At 43.2% G+C, this 24,256-nt stretch overlaps 1 protein-coding gene across 2 annotated transcripts in view; it reads right to left on the bottom strand.

Moving 5' to 3' along the window:
• Window positions 1-20,070, bottom strand: part of SYN3 (synapsin III) — a 175,146-nt gene extending 155,076 nt beyond the window's left edge. For both annotated transcript variants that reach the window (XM_042837827.1, XM_042837826.1), the window contains exons 1-2: window positions 19,754-20,070; window positions 6,186-6,243 (exon numbers count right to left, since the gene is read on the bottom strand). In XM_042837827.1, coding sequence (XP_042693761.1) covers window positions 6,186-6,243; window positions 19,754-20,070 — 375 coding nt within the window. The remainder of the gene's footprint in view (window positions 1-6,185; window positions 6,244-19,753) is intronic.
• Window positions 20,071-24,256: the final 4,186 nt, after the last annotated feature.

Genomic DNA, 24,256 nt, shown 5'->3' with positions numbered 1-24,256 from the left:
GTGGTAAATGTTGCTGTCACTGGATTCCTCTCTGTTGGGACCACAATGTTCTTGGATTGTGACAGCTCAAGTTTTTGCCGTGTTTTTTTAATTGAGATCTGATCATTGCCTTACAAAAGTGGCTCCTGTTCTTATGTTCCAGCACGGTGTTAGACCCCAACCTTCTGCAAGGGAACAGTGGTCTTCTGGGAGGCCGCTGTGCTCCCTGACTTGATCCTCGGTTTCCCAGGCTCTTGCCTACCCACTGATGGTGGTCCACCTCCAAATAGGCCTGAGAAGGCTGGTTACCTTGGCACTATCCCTGTGTTGGTGAGGCATGCACACTCAACCTGTCTGCCTGAGCTCCTTTTCTCCTCCACTATTCCTGTGGTGGTCGCACACACGCTTCAGATCTGGGTCTTGATCTTGCTATATCCTTTCCAATGGACTTCCTGTTCCCAGCCTGCTGTCACTGGATGTCTGGAGCTCTGGGAATTAACTGACAAGGAGAGTCGATTAATGTGGTATTAATTAAATACTAGGCAGGATCGCAAGGGAGACAGTCTGAGCAAGATGACTGCTGTTGTTCCATATTTTTTGTTCCCTCTACAGCCAGCTCTCCATCTGGAAATCACCATCCATCTCCCCAAATATTCTTGACCAGTCTATTTGAGACTGTCTGTCTCATACCTCAAACAACTGTGCTACACAAACAGCCTCTGAACAAAGCCCTCTGCTTTCCTAGGCTTGCTCTTGAACCTCCTCACCAATTATCATTATGGATATATTCTTGTTCCCCTGCCCTGTGACATGAAATGCAGTCAGAGTAACAGGCTAGTTTGTGTCACGACTTGGGCACTTGGGATGAGGAATTACTAATGTCTAATCGAATCACATACATTCCTCAGCGGATTTTATGCTTCATTTTTTGGTGGACCTTCCAATATGTATAAGGAAAGACAGACTTCGGCAGACGCCAGACTGCATTCCAGGAACAGCACATTTCACTACAACCATTACAAGCATTTCACGGGGGAGGTAAGCAGTCCCTAATCCCTACACAGGCAGAAAAGTGAGCAGATCATCTGGATGTGAGTGAGGGGAAGAGGAGGGGCTAAGGCAGTACATACTTGGTGCATGCATGCATGCAGAATTGGAGATTAGTTATCACTTCATTCTCTGTGTCTCTTTGCTGAGACATTGTCCCTTGGGGTTGACCCTGCACCAAGTACTGGGGCTGTTACCTGGGAGAAAAGCATGGAGAGGTCCAACAGAGAGGGACACACACACTCCTGTGCAGCTCTAAGGGGAACTGCTCCTGGCAAAGCGCAAATTCAGGATGTGTGCTCCTAATCTACACGACATGGGTGAAGGTCCCCATGCCTTGATCTGCGTGAGTGCTGTTTGGAGCATTCACCCTGATGGCATTTGGCCTCTTAAACTGTCTTTTCAGAAATCATGTGACTGCTTGAAAATTGGAGTTCTAGTTAGTAAAAACACATTTCTAAACCTTTTGATCCCAGGATATAGATCAAATGCATGAACTCTGTAAGCCTCCAAAAACAATTGGAAAATGAAAAAAAAAAACCAACCCTTGAATCTATTTAATGATTTCAAGTCATTCTTCCTATTTTTCCAATTCCCTTTATTCGCGGTTTATGAATGCTTGTATGTGGCAAAGTTATGAGAACTGCTATTACTGTTCTTGAACAGCTTTCTGGCTTTCAGTTGGAAAAAACAAACCAAAACAACCCAACCCACAACTTGTAATGAATATGTAATGAATAAAAATTATACAGTTGTTTCATGAGAAACTAATTCACACTGTCACACGTAGTCCTATCGAACTCTACCTTTTGAAAGGACCACTTCAAGTCACACATGAAAACATTGTTTTAGGATGAGAGGTACAATGGAAATAGAAGACATGATCTGTATTGCAATTATCTTCTGTATGAGCCAAGTACAACTTTTTCCTGACAATGTTGCCAATGAAGTCATAATCTATACCACAATACTTTTCCAGAAGCATGTACATAGGAGTTCACTGAATAATCATTCCCTGAAAATAAACCAGGCAGTGGTAACGAGTGAATGAGCTGTGCAAGAAGAATGCATGTCAGACAGAGAGACGGACCCACCTCGTCACAGCAGGAAATGGTGGGAAGAAGACGGGTGGACAGACAACAGGAATCAAAATTTAGATAAGTCTTTTGGCCTCATCAGAGACAATCTGTTAGCTAATTCCAGGAAAGACTTTTTCTGAGTGCACTGAAGTGCCTTTAGCAAATATCTAAAGGAAAGGTACTCAGACTGGCAGAAGTGCTGCTTGCTGTTGCTAGTTAGGTCTGTTCTCTCCTCTTTCCTCTCGTACTTTCTTCAGTCAGTGCAGGACACAGGACCAAAGATGACCACCAGACCCACAGGATTCAAGCCCTTGCTGTTGTCAGTACTGTGTCACAAAACCCTTTCTTAAACTGGTGCATTTACTAAAAGGAGTCATGTCTCCTTTAGCATCTGTCCATTTTGTCAGGATAAGCAAGCTAACTCTTTCTGTTTGCTGCCATGAGTCAGGTCTCCACAGTCATCCCTGTGCACATCTCCTACTCTGCACATATCCTGTTCGTGGGCATCTGTATCCTAGATGTGGGATATGACCACTGCCCACAGTGTCATGGTTTGGCTGATGGAGCTGTGGTTGTCCAGGCCTCTGCTCCAACTCTCCTTCCATCTTCTGCTGGTGACACACAACCATACAGTATGCTCTTTGCACATGGAGCAAGCATAACCCACAAGGAGATTCCCAACCCAGGACATTTTATGATCCATATGGGAAATCCAAGGGTCATATGAAATCCTTATAGAATGCACAGTTTGGTTTTCAGTGGGACAAGGCAGAGAAGGTGGTGGTAGAGATGCTGAATTAGTACCAGTTGCCTTCAGTGATGGAAAATCAAAGAGTGTAAAGCCTACAGTACAATTCCTTCTCCTCCCAAGTAGACTGCATTTCCTAATGCCTCATGTCCCCTGGCTAGTGAAGGAGAAAGATGGTCTGAGAAGATAAACGCAGAATTAATTTCCAGAGAGACTAAAAGCAGTGTTGCCAAGTCCGGTGGCATTTATATTTCTTCTTAATGCTGAGCTTAACCATATATCCATTTTATATAATCAAACCTTTCATTTCTAAAAAAAATTCACTAGCTGTTCTATTTCTAGAGGGAAAGAGCTGCAGATGTATACCCTGCAGTTCCCAAAGCCAGAAATCATAAGGCAAGTAAAAGCAACAGCATGGATCAAAATTTAATGATCTTATTTTAAGCATAAACTAGGAATAGTATTTTTAGACTCAGCTATACTGAGAAAGCTTAAACCCATACTGAGTAAGACTTAAACCATCAGGATTTAAATGGGAATAGGTCAAAGAGATTTTCAGTTACCTATCAGTGTTTTGTTCAGTTTCAGGAATGACTACTGATGCTACAAAAGGATGTGTAGTGAAAAAAATACCCAGATAATGACAACTTAATGGAAACTGTCTCCAAAGCAAATGGGGCCTGAATTCAAGAGAGCATTTACACAGAAGTTTTGCCTTGTGCAAACTTATGTTTTATGCCTAAATCAAATTATGTGTTTCTCTGAGTGGAAATATTTTGTTTATAAATACATCATACTTGCCCTGCTAAATGGTCTCCTAAATGGACTTACACCAAATTAACTCCTCTGTTTGTTTTGGGAAAAAAAATCTTGCAGGAATAGGCTGGAGATGTGTTGGTGGGCTAAGGAGAGAAAGCTGCAGAGCTGCACTATATTTCTATCTGTGGATTAGCATCAGACATGACTTAGCAATGTCATCCAGTCTTCTTTGTGCCAGCACTAGTTTTACTTGAAAATACTTAACTGTTACCACCCTCAGACTCCATCTGATAGTTTAGAATAAGAGTCATTCATGCCCACTGCTTCTCTGAGGCCCAAGACTAAAACCCCTGTACAACCAATGGCATTTGATTTCTCTTTCACTTAACAGATTGGCTTCCTATGTTTTGTTTTCTCCTGCATCCTTCCAGGACTATGGTTGCTTCCCAGCACCCCAGCACTCAGCTTGACATACCTGAAAATGAAGTTGTGTCCCTGAGTTTCAGTTAGGGGTGGGTGACAACAAATTCTGCAGCCTCTAAGGCAAATAAATAAATTTTGGACATCGTGATGAAGATTAGAAGAGAAGAAGAAAAGATGGGAAAAAAGTCAGCCCTCACATTCATTTCAACTGAACAGAAGAAGAAAGTAGAAGCTACACATATACATTGGTTGCAGTGTCCCTGACAGCTCCTTCTCCTACTCACTGGCAACCAGGTGTGCCCATAGAGTCTACTGTCTCTTTTTAATGCTAATGGTTAGTGATCAGCTGAAGACCAAGGGCCTGGAAGTAGCACTGAGGTTATTCAGTTCATCTCTACAGTAAACAAACAGAAAACCCTCTTCAAGAGTCCATAAAACCTATTTTTATACAAGCCGAGTCTTATAAAAGTAGCTCCCTAAGCAGCTGGATGGTACTTCACAGTTTCTTCCCTGTGGGTTATCCAGTGTTTAATAGGAACTGAACCTCTGCTGAAGGAACTTGTTGAAACTTAATATTTTGAAACTTCTGCCTGTTTCTCAAATTCAGCTGAAATCAGCCAATGTCTTCCACAGTTTTGGGTGTGGGGGACAGACAGCGAGACAGCATGATCACATATGTCTTGCATTCCTCAAACAACAGCCAAGGGGGAGAGGCAGCTCAGAGAGCTGGTAGGGGAGCTTAACCAGATTAGATAACTGACTTCCCACTGCTGAGAGAGAGCTGTGCAGTTTTCAGTGCTGCTACTCCATTATAAATAAGTGATGTTTTGACTTAAAAAAATATTCCTGTTTTCCTTCTCTGCTTCCCCCATGCCCCAACCTTCCAAAATGATTCACCAAGAAAGAAGATGTAATAGAGATGGAGGTGGAAAAGGAAAGCAGCAAGACAGAATCTTTCTTCAGTTTAAACCAAATACTGAGCATTCTAGAAGAACAGCAAAATATTATGTCAGAAAAAAATAGGGTAGTTCTTTTTTCCCAATATGATCTTTTTTCAAGACTACTGAACATTTGAATGTTCAGTTTTATTTACATGTTTTTATGTCATTTAAACTGTTCTGTTACTTAGCTTTTCAAATCAAGAGTTTCTTCCTATAAAGTACAAAAAATTCTCCTAAGACAAACTATATTTCTGATTGAAGTAATGATGTGTGGGTATCTGAAGCAAGAACAAATGAAAAGAGGAAAATTAAGCATTCGTATATCACAGTTGCAAAAGATGACCTGCTAACCTTTCTGTCCTAGGCACAGATTTTGATCAAACTGTGCATCCACATGCACAGCCTTAGGCAAGTGGACAATATCCCTTTGAAAAGAGAAGGAACAACTTGTCACAGATACTGGATCTTGAGAAAGTCTTCAAAACCACTCCACGAGTATTTTTATATAAACACATATGCACATCCACATATATGACACAGAATCTCCAGATTTATAAAGACAGAGAATACCAGGTCATTCAAACATTCACCAGCTTTCTTTACCCATCCAAGTAGTTTTACAGCCCTAAAGTAAAAAAAAGCAAGCACACGATTTCTTCACAATCACAGGCTCAGTTCTACATCTCTCTTACTATGCCTGCCTTCAAATTAGGCACCTGCATGGTTATTAACAATCATTTCTGCTGTGACAATCACACTCAGCACATCAGTCAATGCTGAAGAGATTTTGCTGTGTGCAGTTATTTTGCATATGGAAACCAAAACTTTTAGACTTAAATCAGAATAAGTTGGAAGACTTCAATAACACACACGTGGAATATAACATCACTAAGATGCACTTCTGTGTACTGGCTTTTCACTTTTACAGACACACATATGGAACTGTGAGGTAGTCTTCCAATGGAAGAAATGATAGTTCCATCACCAAAATGGAAAACTTAATTTTAAGTTGAATTAGTGACTGATTCTGCAAAGACAGAGAGAGAAGGTAGGGTATTTTCACTTAGGTCATACATCATCGACTAAAATGGACAAGTGTTAAAACTTGTGCCCAGATCCTTTCTTCTCTTGAAGAAAATCCACAGACTGTCTGTTGTTGACACCTCAGCTCTGCCCACACACATTTCTTACAGGTAAGTTGTCACTGACCTGCTCCACACGGATATCAAATTCTCCATTCACCTTCTTCCCCTGGAAATACTTGGCCCTGTAGAAGAAATCAGAGATATGGGCATGGTTAAGAGACTTTGTAGCTCTACTGCATACTATTTTGCTTCAGCAGTTCCATTTTTGCTGAAGACTTTTCATCCGGGTCATGGCATGTTTTCCTAATTCACATCTTCTTCAGCCTTCTGTTCTCCAGGAGAAACAGTGGAGATGAAAGCCAGATGAAAACCACATTGGAAAGTTCCTTCAAGGCTTGTGACTTTTTCATTTTATTTTCAAACTGAAAACCACATGTTCTCATAATCTTTTCCAGAGCAACAGCACTAATCAATGATTCCTCACTAATCTCATTTAATACCCGATCTCTATTCTGTAAAAGGAGAACAAAGCAAGGCATGGCATCAAACTATTTTGTAAAGCTTTCTCTCTTGCTCACTCACTGAAGAGTTGCTTTACCTCTGCCTATCTTTCTATTACTAATTTAGAGAAATTGTATACTCATCTATAGTGTCTTGAATGTAGGATCTCCTGACCTGAGAAATGTTGTTTGTTTTCCAGCTGAATAGTGCAAGAAGGAACATTTCTTTGTGCCTCCCATCACTTCTTCTCCCAGCTGCCTATGCAAGATAGACCACAGAGCACTTTCAGAGAGGAAAAAGCTGACATTTGCACTGGCATAGGAAAAAGGCAGACAATTTTAGTCTTTTTATTGTATTACGATGCTTGTTATGTCGATCAGTCAGCAGGGAGATTGCCAATAGAATTTCCTCTGTGGATATTTGCTGAGGCACAGGTTGTCCGGAGAAGTGGTGGATGCCCCTTCCTTGGACACACAAGGTCAGGATGGAGGGGCTCTGAGCACCTTGATCTACCTGTAGATGTTCCTGTTCATTGCAGAGGAGTTAGACTAGATGACCTTTAAGAGTCCCTTTCAACCCAAACGATTCTATGATTCTATTTCTCCCCAGTTCTTCTCCTCAGAAAACAAGCTTCACATAAGAAAACATGAACATAGATCATTTTCTCAGACCCCCCAAAATTTCAGGAAGATCATGTAGGTTCCAAAAATCTCTTCTGTTTGAAAAGCGCTGAAAACACAGTTAAGCCCTGCAAGATTTGTTTCCAGAGACAAAGTAACTCTCTGAGTTCTGTTTCCAATTGGCAAAGACAGGGCAGAATAAAAAAGTAAAGGAAAATGAAGGGAAGCCGGCTTTACTCCCTATTTTATAGTATTAGCAAAATAAGAAGCTGGCTCACATTTTTACTATGTGTCTATTTGTTCCAATAAAAAAGGAGAGAGAGTAGGGAGGCAATTTTCCTCATGGCTGAAATGCACCAGTTCTGAACTGAATTCTCCCCTCCTCCGGCAATGAGAAATGTAAAGATGCTTTGTTCTGTGGTCCTGGCTCCAAACCAAATCAACTTTTTGTTTTATTAGGAAAAGATATATATAAAAAAAAAAGTCAGAAGTTTTCCATGTAGTTATAACGAGGGCATCTGAGGGCTATACCATGCTTCCCTTCCCAGACAGTCTATCCATCAGCATGGTCCTAATAAGACCTCTACGTGGATGTAAGTACAGGAACGGTGTAACAGCCAGGTGGCCCAGTGTGGCTCAAACTATCCCTGTCTAGTATAACTAGCAGAGTTCTGGCCACTTCTTACCCTCTTTTGAGTCTATGCGTTGTATGAAAAACAACAACTCACCAGACAAGTTGAGACATCACACCTCTAACAATAAATAGGAATGCTAAATGCACTCAATAATTCCATCGTATTTCTAGAGGTATGGCTGGGTCTGGCAATATTCCTAGCTCCTAAGTACAGGGGATATTGCTAGAACCAGCGACTTCTGAAAAACTGGAATAAGATTTAAGTGGGCCCACAGGAACTGGTCTGAAATTTGAGGCACGCTATTCACTGGTACAAGCCTGTCTTATTCCCAGATCGCTCATAACATATGCTCCTTACCCACATTTATGAGACACACTTCCTCCCTCTATAGCCTCTCCACTATGCTGACCAGCTGGTTGCAGACTCCTTGGTGCTGCTTTGCTTCAGCTTGTAATGAAGTGTGATTAGCTGTGGTCTGTAGCTTGACACAGATGGAGCTAAGAGACTTCCACTCCCAGAAATTACCCTTCACGCAGTGAAAAGCCTTTTCTCTTGTGGTGAGGTATTGGAACAGGCTGCCCAGGGAGGTGGTGGAGTCACCTGGAAGCATTCCAGAAACATGTGGATGATGTAGCCTGAGTGCCATGGTTAGAGGGCATGGTGGGGATGGGCTAGTGGTTAGACTAGATGATCTTAGTGGTCTTTTCCAACCTCAATTCTGTTATTCTGTTGTTCTATTAACACTGGCTCAGCTCATGGATACAGAGAGGGCACAGACAGCACCAGGATTCCTTGGAGTAGGACAAGGCACATCAAGTTAGACACCATGTGACCTCTTCTCCTTCTTATCCCTCCTTCCATGCAGTTTGTCTCATTACGTGTCTCAGGCAAGTATCTGTTACCAAAACAATACATCACTTTCTTTCAAAGTGGCTAACCTGCTCTGAGTGTCTCTGTAGAACACAGGTGCTGATCAATTTGCAGCCAAATAGTTAGGTCAGGCCACCATTTTGACACAGTCCAGAGTAAGAATGAAACTTTTCATTCTGAAAACATTTCTGAAATGGATGGAGTGATGTTTTCAATTTCCTCACGGTGTTTCAGAGCCCTGGGCTGTAGAGGCTATCATGCTGAATTGAAAAATGGCTTTAGCCTTGCCCTGGAGTCCTTGAAATTTTAGGTAAACCAGAATTGTTGCTGATGCTGTGGAAGCATCATGATTCCTCTATGACAAGAGGGAACAATTTTTGGTCAGTACTGCACAGCACATGAAAGGGCTTCTGGTCAGAAAATCATAGAATAACAGAATCATAAAATTATAGAATCACAGCTGTGGATAGTGTTGCCACCCACCATATCAGGTTGCTCTGGGTCCCACTTAACCAGGCCTTGAACTCCTCCAAGGATGAGGAATCCACAATTTTGGACAACCTGTTCCCTACAAGAGTACAGCAGGCAATGGATGGAGGAAAGAAAGAACATGCTGACTGATGAGGATGCAGCAGAAACATGGGTACTTCTTGCAGGTTGAACAGTGTGCAAAACATCTATGAATCTCCCCTAAATCAACATGAGCTGCTAGGTGCTGGGCTCCTCTGCCCAGGAAGTGACTTGCTATGGGATTACCTAGGCAGCTTGTAATGCAGCTGTGAGCCTCACCCAGAAGACCAGCCAAAAGCTTTTCTAAGGAGCCTGGAAGTGTCTTCCTTCATCTCCATCACAGCCAGCCATCAGCAATCAGATTGGATCATTGCCTGAGGTGGAGGCTGCCTCATTGCACCACCAGCATGGGACAAGCACCAGCCACATAAGCCCACCTCAGGCAACCTTCAGTGTTGACCAGTGATCAGTTGTCCAGCTCTTAGTTTTAAAGCATACCAGATGTTTACTCTTGTAGAACACAGCATTATAATTTGGCAATGCAGGTTATAGATGGGGTGGTACGGTTGTGGTGATTTCAGCAAATTAGCATGTAAACATGTTTTGATTGATGCAAACTGCTGGGCCACACTCAGGAGCAGATCTTGGGTGGGATTCACAGTGCTAGGAAATGCATTTAGAGGTGGCCACATCAGCTGGGAGGAAGGAAGCACAGTAAGAAACAGCCAAAGGCCTGTCCTGTCTCTCTGGGGGAGAACTTTCCTTGAAACTCTCAGCAAGGAAGCTGCATACCCTAGAAAAGGATAGGTTTTCTGGTTTAAGGGCATCAGGCATTACTTCTGCTTTCTGCCTGAAATGGTGGCAGGGTCACAGGAAACCTGATGCCTCTCCTTATGAAGTAATTTGGAAAGAATAAAAGCTTGTTTTCCAGAGCTCCATGAAACAGTTCCACTTTTCCTCAGTGACTGTGGCTGTGGGAAGTATATATGCATTTTTTTCTGCTATATACAGAGCGTATCCTGAATAGCAGCAGGGAAAAAAACAAGCCAACTGATAGTTTGATCAATTTACCTTGAATTACATACATCAGAGAGAAAATTCTCAGAAAACCTATAACTTTATTGCTTAGATGCCTGAGAAGCATCCTTCTGAACAAGAGATGCAAGCACTGATGCAAGGCTGCTAATAGACTTGTGAGGCACTCAAATACCAGCAGTGGAGTTAACATCTCTGGTGTTACCCACCTGTGAGCAGGCTGACTTGCACTGCAGCTATGAGAGGGTGCCCAAATCTCTGTGCTCCCCTGTATCCATGCCATTTATACACACACAGCAAAGGAATTGCGGACGTACTGCTTGTACAGAGCTCATGCCATCTCCCCTGGAGTTACTTCTCCTCTCTTCCCTCTGCTTTTTTTTCTTTTGATGCAAAGAAGCACATCAAAGCTGACTCAGAGGGCTGCTTCAGTACTTTCCTCTGAATCTTTGTGAAATGGAGACATTAGAGATGCAGCAGGGGAGTGCATAACTTCAGCCAGGCTGGAAAATGCTTTGCACAGGTGAGGAACAGGAGATGTACAGCTATCAAGTATCAGCTGGAGAAGATGCCTGAGGACCTCTTCCCCACATACAGTGCCACTAGACAGCATTCTGTGCTAGAAAAGGCCTAACACTGGCCTCAGCATCAGAATCAGCCAGGAACTATGAGAGTTGAAGCAATGGACTGCAGGAGCGCAGTGGTTCAAAAGCTGTTCCCACAGTTTATAATATAATAAGTATTTTATAATAGATCATAGTTTTATGGTTGTACTGTGGTGCCCAAAGCTGCACACAGTGCTGCAGGTGAGGCGGTACCAGCACAGAGTAGAGTGGGACAATCCCTTCTCTCTGAGTCCCCCTGGGTTTGTGCCTCTGGGATAAGACACAATAATGAAAGGAAGGAAAGCCACTCTTTGGGTGGAGACCGCTTCTCACCTGGAGCTTGAGGGAGTGGGAGGAAGAAAGAGGGAGAGAAGTGCTGAGAAAGAGACATGGGTAAATAAGCCAAAAGGGATCAGTGGATACATTTTAGAATTATCTGAATTATTTCCCTTGAAATTCCATCACAAATATTTCTCCCAAGCCCTTGGGAAAACGAAGCATGGCATTTCTTTCTGGAGCAGCTTAGAAAAGGCTGAGCTGGTGTCCCCAGGATTGGGTGTGGGGGGACGTCATGGAGAGACGCTGGGGGTTAGCCACTGTACGAAATCCCTGTGTCAAAGGGCCTGGGGGCCCAAGTGATGCACAAGGCACTCACTGTATGTCTGCATTGTCTCCTTCATAAAAGGGGCCAGGACTGGGAAAAAGGAGGTAGTTTCTAGGATACTGGCCAGCAGCTGCTGGAATGCCCAGACCCCCCCCCCCCAGCCCCCAAACAGGCTGTAAAAGCAGTGGGGAGGGAGGAGGGAGAAGAGGTGCATTTATGCCCCTTTTTTCTTCAGGGGTAAAAACAAGGGATGTTTTCGTTTCAGGGACCAGTCCTCAATGCCTTCCCCACTTCTCCCCAGTTTAGCAATTCCCAGCTGCAAACAAGAGGGACTTTTAAGACAGTCAAGTCCTGACTGCCCAGAGCACAGGGAAAAGAAAAATCACTGGGGTGAGTGCTGGAGTTTGCAATCTACTCGAGCTCTTGTCTATATCTGCTACAGCCCAGAGACTTACACATTGATCAGCTTGAGATGTGCTGGTTAGTAGTTAATATTTGTTAAGTAGGGTACCTAATAAATCCTAGCGGGTTGTTCAGGATGCTGAAGATGATGGAAAAGCATAATAGATGTATGTTTTCACATCTTGAATAACAAAGTTTTAATGACAGGTTAAACAGACCAGAGCCAAGAGCAAATAGAAGGGGATCCTCATTTTACAGATAGGGAGGAAGCGACTAAGAGGTACACTGAAGATTCAGGATGCGACAAAAGGTAGCCCTGAATACACTGATTCCTTGCCAGGAGCTACACAGCACTTTCAGCTCCAGCTTGGGATGCAGTGCTGCCATAGCCAGTCCCAGGGCTCCATGGGGTGAAATTAGCTTGCTGGAACCACCTAATCCAGAGCCAGCCCAGTTGCACTACAGGTACACTCTCAGTGCCCAAGGTCTGATGGCAAGTTGATGGGAACAGAGATCCTCTGTTACCTTCTCAGAACAACCACAAGTCAAGCCTTCTCTGGTTACTGTAAAACAACCCCCAGGACATTACTAGCTACGGGATCACACAGGAAGAAATACCTCCACGCCTCCTCCTGAAGAGGTTTGTGTCAGACTCTGATGGTGCTATGGAGTTGGTTCTTTTTTGGGATAAAGGAACTCCTCATGGTGAGATCCTTTGGGATTGGACTAGATGATCCCCAGAGGTGTTCCTTCCAAATCCTATGATTCTGTGATTCTTTGTGAGGTCCCAGACCCCACCCTATAGGGCCAGATGTATGTTCTTGGCTTGAGCACACACAGAAAGGAAAATTCGGGGTCGGAAGGGAGAAGGGGTTTTTACATCTCTTTCTGTGGGTCCCTCCTTTCTCTCAAGACTAGGAGTTGACAAATGGAACCAAAGGCCTGGTTTCGGGAGGGGTCTGTGCCAGCAAACAAACAGCACTTTTAACAATCACAGACACTATTATTCAGGTACTCTTTCTATTCCTTCAACTGCAGAGTCCCACACAGTGCTGGCCCCCCAGCATCTTCCTGTGCCACCTCATGCTCATGGCATGACGATAATCAAAGAAATTGGCCAAGAAAAGCAGCACTTGTGAGTGCAACATGATTACTTACGGGCAGGTCTTTTTGTATTCAAGCCACCAGGGTAGCGAGGACACTTCCATGTTGGTCTTCCCTCCCCAGGCTACACTCCAAAGGGTACATGCCCTCATGGTCACATTTCTGTTGGCAACAAACAGGACTGGGGAGGTGTGCTTTAAGCACAATGTGAGACAGCTATTTTATTTTGCATAGTATTCAAAATAGTACATTGCTGGCACATTTCTGCCTTGCTAAATCTAGATAGTATGGCTTGGAGCTGTTTGGTGGTATCATTTTGTTGGGGATTGTGCAATGTTTTTTCCTGGCTCCTCCTTGGAATGGAAAACCTTTTTCTGCCCTCTCTGAATGTTAGGAGCTGGGGAAGTAGGCTAACTCACACAACTCTGAGAAAGAACTCCTGGCTTCCAGCAGAAGAAATCTGTCTCACGAACCACACATCTGAGGGATGTTGTTTTATTTTTTTAATATGCACAGGACTAGGCAGGACATTCTGAAGTTAAATTCTATGCATTTATAGGATCTCTGGTAAAGAAATTAAGGTCTCAGATTTGACTTGCATTAGCATATTTATAACCTGGTGGGGAATGTTTTCCATATTCCTTATGTCTATTTTTGTAATGATACTAATCCTTTACATTTCTGTATCACCTTTCATGCAAGAAGACTAGATCCCAAGTTGCTTTGCATATGCAGGACAAAAATACAGGCAGACATGCTGGTGATATACCTAAAACAGATTGAAAAGCAATGTGATAAATGTGACTGATTGAATACCTCCAACAGTCTTACCTCTTTTTCACCCCTATGCCTGCCTGCTAGGGACTACTTCTAATTCTGAAAATCTTCATGCTGCTTCCAAGCATGCATACGTACACACACACATGGTTTAACACAAACATGCCTCCTCTGTTCCTAAAATGGAACTTTGCCCTCAAGTCACACTTGGTGTGGATTATAGAAACACAAATATTCAGTCCTGGTTAGACATCATTAAATAATGCAAATATAAGGCTTTTAGCTAGATTTTTGAAAACATACATTTCTGTAGTTAGTTGTTAAAGTTATAGCTGTATAGTTGCACAGAACTTGTGAAATATTATAAGGCTACCTCTCTGCAACAAATTCATAATTATAGGCTGTTACCACCATATTAGATGATCGTGGGTTTCTTACCAAGAAATTTTAACAAGTTTTGAAATGTAACCTGCAAATTCATGAGGTCAAGCTTGAAGTATCAACTCTGAGTTATAAAGAGAAAAATGAGTTATAGAAATGATAAATTACAATGAAGTCCAAATTTAAAAGCTAATCCTGAACTTCCTGTTGTATTTCAGTCAGTTAAGTACAGAAATATTCCTCTTGGTGTGAGCTTTCACATATCATCTTCAGCCTACTGAAAGCATGGAATGACTCGTGGCATTCAAGATACTCATGCAATATCTTTAAAAAGCAGTTCTTTGCAAAAAATAAGGTCTTAGAAATTCCCAAATTACTAAAATTTACTATGAGACTATTATATTTGACCAGTTACATTTTTGGAAAAATAACATATTGAAGGTTTGATCAGAAGGAAAAATAGCTTTATTTCAATGAAAAAATGTTGATAATTTCCTTCATAAAGTGAAAAACATTAATCCTGTCAGGTCAGCCCATAATTAGATCTGAGTTGAGACATCATTATTTTGCAAAGAGTCATTTCAGATGTATTAAGAGGATTTCATTCAGTATTAATCATAGTTTTTCCCTTCTTTCATTTTTGAATTTTTGGAGACAATATGCTTAGGCAGATTTGGCTGTAAAATAAATAGGAAAAATCAATTCAACTTTGCATCTCTTAAAATATCCTCAGCAGCTTATTTTCAGTGAAGCATGGCACAATCCTAGCACACAAAATCACATCACATAGGGCACACATAGGGCCTTAGTGCAGGACAGCATAACCATTGTTAGCACTTGAAACAGCCTGAAATTTGGATAACACATGCCAATGGCTTTGAAAATCGTCATGAGGTATTTCACAAATACAACTGAGATATGTAACAAACGCAGCAAGAACAACTTTGTTATGCTGCCTGGTCCAAAAAGCAATGTTTTTAGCATATGTTGTTAATGGAAGCCTTAGCTGTGCTTGATCGCTTCCCAAATAATCTGTTTAAACACCAAGCATTAGGCTCAAAAGCTGAGCACTTTCGCAGAGGAGGTGGGTTAACAATTCACAGTACTAAATACTGCTTGATCTGCTGAGACATTCAATCTGGCAAGAGCATGATTTTACTTAAGGGTGCTTTGAGCAAGGAAGTTGCCAGAGGTGGGATGCTTTCCTCCTGGCTGAGGTCAGGCTGCCGGAGTTGGCTCTTCTGCTGTTACATGGAGTCCTGCCATCCCCTTCCTTCGTGGTCTTGCTGCTTTTAGCTGTGTGTTTGCATGCATGCGTGTGTATTCATGTCTGAGCTCCCCTTTCCTGGCAGCTGCTCTGGGTGGGTTGTGGATACATTTTCTGGAGCCTCCCAAAGCACTGTTACTGCTTCCCTGGTGTACGAGGAGCAGCTTCATTTTCTAGAGAGAGGCACCCAGTTGAAATGTGCACCATTACTGGCTGAGGAGAAACAGAGCTTTCCTCTAGTATGTCAGTGCATGGATACTGTCACTTCTGTGGTGCCTCTGAGGCCTGCCTGTCAAAGGCAAGAACATGAGGGAGTTGCACTGATAGTGCCTTTCCTCTTGCACACATCCTGCATGGGGCAGATTAGCTGTGTGCTTTCTCTGCTCGAGCAGAGTCTTGGAGAAGGGTGGAAAATTTGTCCAAGCATTGCTGCTTCAACAGAAAGCTGTGTGAGTTCCCCTGCTTTTAGCAGCATGTATCTTTCTTTTACTGCTGCTAATGCAGAAAGCAGCTGATGGTATTCTGTGGAGCTCACATTATTTTTATAGTGCTTTGTCTTTGGAATAAACCAGAGCATGCTACCTGTCAAGAGTGGCAAGGATTTTAGAGAGGAAGACAGGCCATGAATTCTCTTGGGTGCTTTTCACTTCCTCCAGATCTCCAAGATATGCAGAGTGCTATAGTGTGCCATCAGAAACAGAGCAGCTCCTTAAAAATAGAAAGGATTGCCATTTGTCATTTTAAAGTGCCTTCAGCATGCACACGCCTATTTAGGTTGTTAGATCATTTCGTCATGCACTTGTGCAACACCTCGTCCCAATCCATTAATTGCAGCTCTTTCCCTCTGCTGTAATACAAACAGTGATGATAAATTAATGTCTGGCTTGGCAATATTGCTTCAGTCTCCAATTATAAGAAAGTGTTTTCATTTAGAAAAGATAAATCAAATGGCAGATTCCATTGTCTCTCACTCTTCCTGCCTCTGAGCAAACTAGTCCTTGTTGTCAACTGTGTGACTTGATGCAAGGGAGGATGACTCCTGCCCTTAAGATAAGGGTAGCATGTCAGTAGTTTTTTTTTTTTTTTCAAGGGGGGGATCTTTTCTAGATTTGTTAACTAGTTCAAAATAGAAAAGGAAAGGGCACTCTCTTGAAAACAGTAGACAAAGGTTTCAACAGTAGCAAGAATAAGAGTGGGCAGAAGTGAAATGCATTGCAAACATGATGCTCATTCCAAAACCCAAGTCGCCAGCACTGGAATGACAATAGGTTGTTGTTGTTGTTGTTGTTGTTGTTCACACTTGATATTCTTGGAGTGTTTCTATAATTGATGGAGAGTGGACAAGCCAGAATCTCCAGATAATCAACTTCTTTGGACGTGCCCTCACAAGGCAAACGCTGCTGCCATTGGCCTTGGTCTGGTCAGATTGAGCTTATCTAACACAATGGCTGAGAACAAGATGACTGACATTACTTGGACATACTTTACCAAAAATAAACATCCACAGAACCACTGCTCTTTACTGCTGTCAAGGGTTCCCTGAATTTCCTGGAGAGTTGAGAATCAGCTGCTAGCAGCACCCCTGTGATCTGCTGGGTGGTTGCACTGGCACTGTTTCAGAAAGGACCACATTACCTTTAGGCTGCGACAGTCTATAGGCTAAGCGTGTGTTTTTGCCCATATTACAGAAAGCCATGGTACACAAGGGTTGGTAGTATTTTCATGCCATGCATGTGGCACAAGACTATGATGAATACACATGACTATTTTGGTCAGTGTCCTCACAACATGAGACATAGAGTAAAAGCAGGGAGCCTTTTCATGCAGCACTATTTGATATCTGTAAGTCTGTGGAGAAAGGCAGAGAGCTGGGAAGACTGAATGGGGTTCTCCACCACAAAAACTTCAGAGAATGGCTTAGGTTGGAGGGGACTTTAAAGATCATCTAGTTCCAACCTCCTGCCATGGGCAGGGCTGCTAACATCTAGATCAGCCTGCCCAGGTTCCCATCCAACATGGCCTTGAGCACTTCCAGGGATGAGCACCTCTACAGTCATTTTGGGCAACCTGTTCCAGCACTCTCTGAGTAAAAAAATTCTTCTTAATGTCTAACTTAAGTGTATTCTCTTTTAGTTTAAAGACATTCCCCCTTGTCCTGTCACTATCAGACTGTGTGAGAAGTCAGTCTCCCTCCTGCTTGTAAGCTCCTTTCAAGTATTAGAAGGCTGCAACAAAGTCTTCCCAGAGCCTTCCCTTCTCCGAGATAAACAAGATGAACTCTCTCAGACTGTCTTCAGGAGAGGTGCTCCAGCCCACTGATCATCCTTGATCATCTTCCTCTTTACCTGCTTGAGCAGCTCTGTACTGAGGGCCTCAAACCTAGATGCAGTCCTCCAGATGGGGCCTCAGAGCAGAGCAGATGGAGACAATTGCCTCCTTCACCCTGCTGGCCACCAAAACTTGCTGAGGGTCCAATCCTGCCGTTTATGTCATTGAAAAGGTGTAGAAATCATGTGTAGAAACCTCTGAGTTACAGACAGCTGAGGGATAGCCAAGACAGGAGGATACAGGGAGTGCTTACATACAAGTGGAGGAGTGAAGACAGCATGGGTAGCCATACCTCCTCTTTATAACTCCCAGCTGCTGCTCCTTGGACAAGCTCAGTTTGCAGAGCACAAAGTCTGCATGACAGTCCAGCAGCTGGGAGATATAAAGTTAGGGAACTGAGTGCAATGTGTGTTAAACCATGAAAACACTGCAACGGAGTCCAGCCCCTCCCCATCATCTTCCCTGCCCAGACTACCTTCAGCACCATTAATCTCAAGGAAAAACTGTATTGGCCTTTGAGCTAGGGCTTTCCTCTCTGATTACACTGTTTGGACGAGGCAGTGCCGGCTAAACTCCAGCTGCTTGAGCAGCACATTACAGGCACTCCCATCCCCAGCTGGAGGATGCTATGTTAGGGGACTGCCACCTGGCAGCATCTTAAAGGAACTGCAAAAGGCTGAGCAGAGATGGAGGTCAGTGAACCTGCTGGGAAACTTACAAGTGCACGCAGGAAAGAGTGATCGGGGTTGAACAAGAATGGTGTTGCAGATTGCACTATCCTGAATAAATGTGCTGCTGCACGATAAAAGACAGTATGTGATGAAACTTTTGATATAATTGCCATCTTATCAGGGACTTTCCCACTCACTCAAGAAGTTGGTTTTCCTTAGAGAAAAACCCCACTGTTTTCCCTGTTCTAATTCAAGCTGGCTGAAGCACTGTGACCTAGCTGTGCTCAGTCTCTGCCCCTTTTATGTAAGGGAAGGGGGCAAAGCAGAGTGTAGGACTTTCACTTTGTGCAGATACCTCCAGGGAGGCAGGTCCCACCTTGTGTTCTTGCTCCTGGGAAAGTAAAGAAGACCAAAGGTGACTGCTTTTCTAGAGAGTAGAGTGGGGTGAAAAGAACCATAAAATAATGTCCCCTGGCTAAGATCTAGTAACTCAACTTCTTTCACTACCAGGTCTTCAGCTTGGTCTCCTTGCCTGTGTTAGCTTATATTGAGACAAGCTGGCTGACAAAACAATGAGCATCTATCTCCTTAACACATGGTTTGGGTTTTCACTAAAACATGTCTCTCCTCCAGCTTTTGAAAACAGCTGTCTTTGAAAGGGAGCACACTGCAACCAGTGAGACATTCCTCTAACATTTCGGAAGCCTTCAGCTCTCCTTCCCTTTAAAAAGAGTTCACTGTTACCAAATATCATAAAAAATATACTTCCAAGCTTTTGTTTGTAAACAAAGATCTGCAGGAACAAGACAAACTTAATGCTTATGTGAACCTGAGAATCTTTTGCCCATATTCACTATGATAAACAGGTGAAGGACTCTTGACCAACCAGTGAGCTCTAGTCATTACTATTGGTAGTAGTAGTTGGATAATTTTTTTTAATTTATGAATAAATTTGCACCCATGGAAGAGCTTGAGAAAGAGAGAGAAAAAGCTAGAGAGAGGAGTCCCTTTTTAATTCTAGAGCTGGAACAGACAGTAAACCAAACTTCCTTACCGTGTCATTAAAACACCTTCAGCTACAATCTCTTAGGACCAATGTTTGATGTGCCAGCTCAGCTAAGCCAACTAAGCCAAGAATGCTCTGTGTGTGCCCATATATTGAGGCTGTCAAGATGTTTGCCAATTAATGGCATTTTTTAAACAAGGTTCGAGGAAAGCCTAGTCTGCTGGTCATGGAGGTCATCTAACCTAGATCATCCAACCTAGCTGATGATCTAGATGTGAAAGGTTCTATGTATTCCCCAGTAGTTGCCCTGTGCCTCCTAGATCCATCCCCAAAACATGGTGGAGCTGAAGGCAAAGGGACAGCTATGATGACTTACCACTCTGTGTGTGCATCATCAATAACCAGGAGGATCTTGGGTTTCTGAGCCACAGGTGGTGTAGTACTTGTTGAATGATCAATCAGTCCTGCAGCTGCTTGTGTGGTTTGCTTCATGGCACTGGAGATGGAGCTGAAAATGCTGGTGCCAGTAGAGGAAGACTGCGAGGGCTGCGGTGGTTGTGGGTGCTTTCTCTCCATGGCAGGAGAAACTGGGGAGCTTGTGGAGTTGTCAGGACGCTGCAAGTCCATCATGTAGCCATTGGGCAGATTTGCCACAAAACTACTGTCGGACAGACGTCTCCGGAGGAAATTCATTGTTGTAGTGTTGTATGGAAACCTCAGCGAGAACAAGACTCTGATGGGGTCACCAGTCCTGCAAAAACACTTTTGTGTGTGTAGGGAACTTTGCTGTTGTCCTGGTAGGTTTTCCTTCTTGAAATCCTGCTGGAGAAATATGCCTTTGTTTTTCAGTCACGTTTCCTTTCTTTTCCTGTGGAAAGAGAGTTAAACACATACATGTGGGATACATACTGTGAATTTTGCATAACGAAGACTATTCTGGCCTTTGAAATGAGTACATTAATCAACAGTGCGAGGATAAAGGAGTGCTTGTTTCTCTGTGGCATGCTACATTAGTAGAAACAAGCAGATGTGGCAAAGTAGATTTCAGGGCTTCTTGCCCGTCTCAAAACAATTTTCAGTCAGGGCTGACCAGCTTAGGCACTGACAATCCAGAAGAAATGGAAATAAAGCTCCCAGCATACTTACAAGTTTTTCCCCCATAATTCTGACTATAAATGATGGTTGTTAAAAGAGAGACAGTTTATTTCTGATATTGTCCTAATATGTGTAATAAGCATAGTATGATTATTACAAAATAACCAGAAGATGGTCCAGCAGGATAGAGAATTGTATCATCTTTGGCAGGCTTGTTAGTGAGGCTCCACAATTAAGAAGCAAACATCTTAAATTGAAATAGCATGAAGAAAACAAGCAGTGGAAAAATCCTCCTACACATCTTGATCAAGTTCAGTGGAATCTTCAAAATATGCTTTTCTGTCCCTGCTGCTCCCTGCATTTAAAATTATTAGACTTAGAACCAGTTGCATACTGGTTCCTGCTAGGCAGATACAGCGAACAACCTGCCTTTCAAGTTTTACTAGTGGGATCTTTGCAGGAACTCAAACCTGAAAGGTTTTTTTGTTTGCTTGTTTGTTTTGTTTTATAAGAGGAAGGGTCTGTTCCTCTACTCATCTTTCCCAGAGAGAAAATGAACACTGTGGAATGTAACTATCTGGCTCTTTTCCCTTGACCATAGTATGACAACATTGTTTTTACCAAGAACATTAAGTTGTTCAGCAGTTAAATAATTTCACAGAATTAGTACAGACCTATTTTTTTTTTTTTTTTAATTGCACCTGTGGGCACAGTCCAGAAATGAGATTTCCACAGTAATTCCTCCAGACCTTTTCTCTGCTGACACAGCATTTGAGTCTTGTTGACCAGAGGCTGGTTGGTGAGGTTTGGAAAAAAAGAAAAACAAAGTATAGAAGGATATTTCTGGTAAAATATGAATGTTATTCAAGACAGTCATATTTGCGACAACAGAAGTGAAATGTACCCCATACTTCAAGTGAGATGAGTCAAGTGAATCTCTGGTATTGCTATTAAAAAACATCCTTTTGAATGAGCCTCTACAAATGCAAGGACTCCTTGCCTCGACCTCCCCACGGTGGCCTTCCTCACTGCTTGCACTCTTGTCCCAGTCTCTAACTACCTCCAGATGGCAGGAGATTGTTTCCTCCCACTTGGTCCAAAAGAGCTCAACATTTGTGATTCTTCCTCCTGGAGCTATGTCTGAAAATTCATGAAGAACCAAACCAGTTTTAAAATGTCATTTAATTTCAACTACGTGGATTTACAAAGCTTTTAAGACATAGGCTTCAGAACTCTACATCCATAGTTCTCTTAGTCCCCCAGAACCTTAGTGAAGCTCACTCAGAGGAGCCTGCCTGGAATAAGAGAGCTACAAATAGCTCCTTAGCACCGTCCTCTGAATCTATAGCTATCCATCACCCTCCTGAACTCATGGGCATAGGAGTCATCTGGAGCAGAGGGCTCTCTGCTGAAGCTGCTGACACATCACCTTATTAGAGCGATTTTTCTTTTAGGTTCTCAGCCCTGGCAGTACAACTCCTCTGTGCTTGCTGGAGCCTGGGGGTAGTCTTTTCCCAGGGAACAGCTGAGGAAATCTTTAATGACTTCCTGCCACATTTACAGCTGATAACGTATCTCAAAGCATTGTGCTGACTTCCCACCCAATCCTGGTGTGCCTGTCAACTGCACAAAATCAGCAGGCACACACCAGCAAGCACCTCAGTAGCCCTCTCTGGTTATGCTGCAATTGTTCCAAAAAGAAGGTGCCATATCCATGAATTATGATCCAGATACTTACTTCATACATATTTCTATACACATTTGGCATGCTCTTGTAAACGAGTGTTAGCACAGAGCCATACACAGTTACGTGTCCAGGATGACCACAGTGGTAGATCCTACAAAGACTTTGGGCCCTTTACATACTACAGACTGGGTGAAAACATGCTCTGCTGTTCTCTCTTTAGGAACTAGTGTATTCTACCTCATGTAACACATGTAAGAACAATTCCTTCACTTTAGTAGCAGCACACTGAAGTGTTGCTCCAGTCCTGGTTAAGAGAAGCATCCAAGATATCAGTAAGCCATCAGAATGGCTCCAAATGATTGTCTGGTGACTGTGCACAGCAATTAGGTGTGCTCTATTGGAGAACCTTGGCATAAGCTGGCAAGAGGTAGGACACAAATGTGATTTCAATATCAGCTTTAGGAAAGAAGTTTAGCACTAGACTGCCTCAGCTGCTAGTTCCTGCTGTGACAGCTTTCAGCCACGGGAAGGAATCTGGCCCCAGACATACAGGCTGTACAAGGCTGATTTCACTAGTTCGTCTCCTTGGGATGAGGTCCAGCAGGACTTGCATGCTCTTGAACTGTTTCTTCCCACTGCCAGGTACCTGGCTGTTTCCTCCTCTGCAAGTTTTCAGTCTGCTAAAGAAAATGGGCCGCTTGCAAGCAGCATCAGCAAGTGAAGCAATGGGAAAATACCTCCTGTAGGATAAGAGTATGAAAGTGTGTGGTATAGGACATCATAGGGCTGGGAGAGGCCAGAGTATCCCATGACCACTTGTCTCCTGGACTCTTTCAAACAATAATATTTAGAGTGCCTCATCATTTTTTCCACCAGGGGTTTGGTAGTGGAAGGTGTTGCCCAGGAGACACTGCAGGATGATAAAACTGTCTTGTCCAGAAAGATTGGGATGCTGTGTTGGGCTGGCACTGTCTCTGCTTGCTGCAAAGACTGGGCTGTGTGCCCTTGGCTTGGGAAGGAAGGAGAGGAAACCCAAGATACTGATGTCATGGGGAAATCTCCCTCCAGCAAAACATGAGGCAGATACATTCTGGAAGATGCTGCTGCTGTGGCAGAGTGGCACCTGGATTTGCTCTGGAATGGGGGTAGCAAACTTTGACTTTAATAGGAACTTTGACTTTAGATTTGCCGAAGAGATGGCACAGACTGTCCTTATCACACAGCTTTTCCTAAGGAGATGAGTAATGTAGTAAAAACGTCCCTCTTCTTTTTCTTAATGAAGTTAGTGATGGCTTCATTGTATCAATGTATTGATTACTACTAGCACAATCACGGAGGAGATCGTTGCAATGGAAGCAGTGCAATCAGCCAGCAGATCCTTTTGCTTACTGGAAAATCTCATGATCTGCTTCTGCATCGTGCACATTTGCTAGTCATTAACTTTCAGCAACAGAACTTTTCTTACAGGCACAGTCTGAATAGGTTAGGACTTCATTCACCCGCTGCTTGAAACTCCTGTGGAAATCCTGAGGGCTCAGCACGTCATACCAAATCTGGCTCTGCATAGCTCTCACAGCACGCAGCTCGGCATCCACCCAGTGTACATACAGTTCCTACCCTAGTAGACAAGCTGGGCTGTAACTTCAGCAAAGCCAGGAGCCAACATGTCTCTTAGAAACAAGACAGAGGTGTTAGATTGTATTTTGTCACTCCATAGCCACAGGTAGGAGAGCTGCTGGCTCTACACCATCAAGTTGTACCTTGCTTCTGTGTACTCCGGTCTTCCTATGGTTCACATGCAGATGAATCAGCAACTTACTGCCACACCAGGGACAAATCTGCCCACAGAAAGTCCTGAAATACAGCCTACAGCTGAAATACAGCCCATGGGCTGCTTCCAGGCTAGGCAGCAGCTCCTGCCAAGGTGTCTGAGCTGCCTCCCACCATGCAGGAATAACCTGCTGCTGGGAAAACAGTGGGCATTTGGGCCATGGAGCTGCAAGTTGGGGCTGTGGGTTGCACTTGGGGATTGGGAAATAATTAATAAGGTGTAGGAGAATGAGCGAGTCCTGAAAAAAAGAAAGAAAGAAAGCAGGA

This window comes from Centrocercus urophasianus, unplaced genomic scaffold (genome assembly GCF_019232065.1).
Source record: "Centrocercus urophasianus isolate 14NV4802_14NV808 unplaced genomic scaffold, USGS_Curo_1.0 seq_73, whole genome shotgun sequence".
NCBI lineage: Eukaryota > Metazoa > Chordata > Aves > Galliformes > Phasianidae > Centrocercus > Centrocercus urophasianus.
Note: the sequence above shows the minus strand (reverse complement) of the source record. Positions and strands in the feature narration are given on the sequence as shown.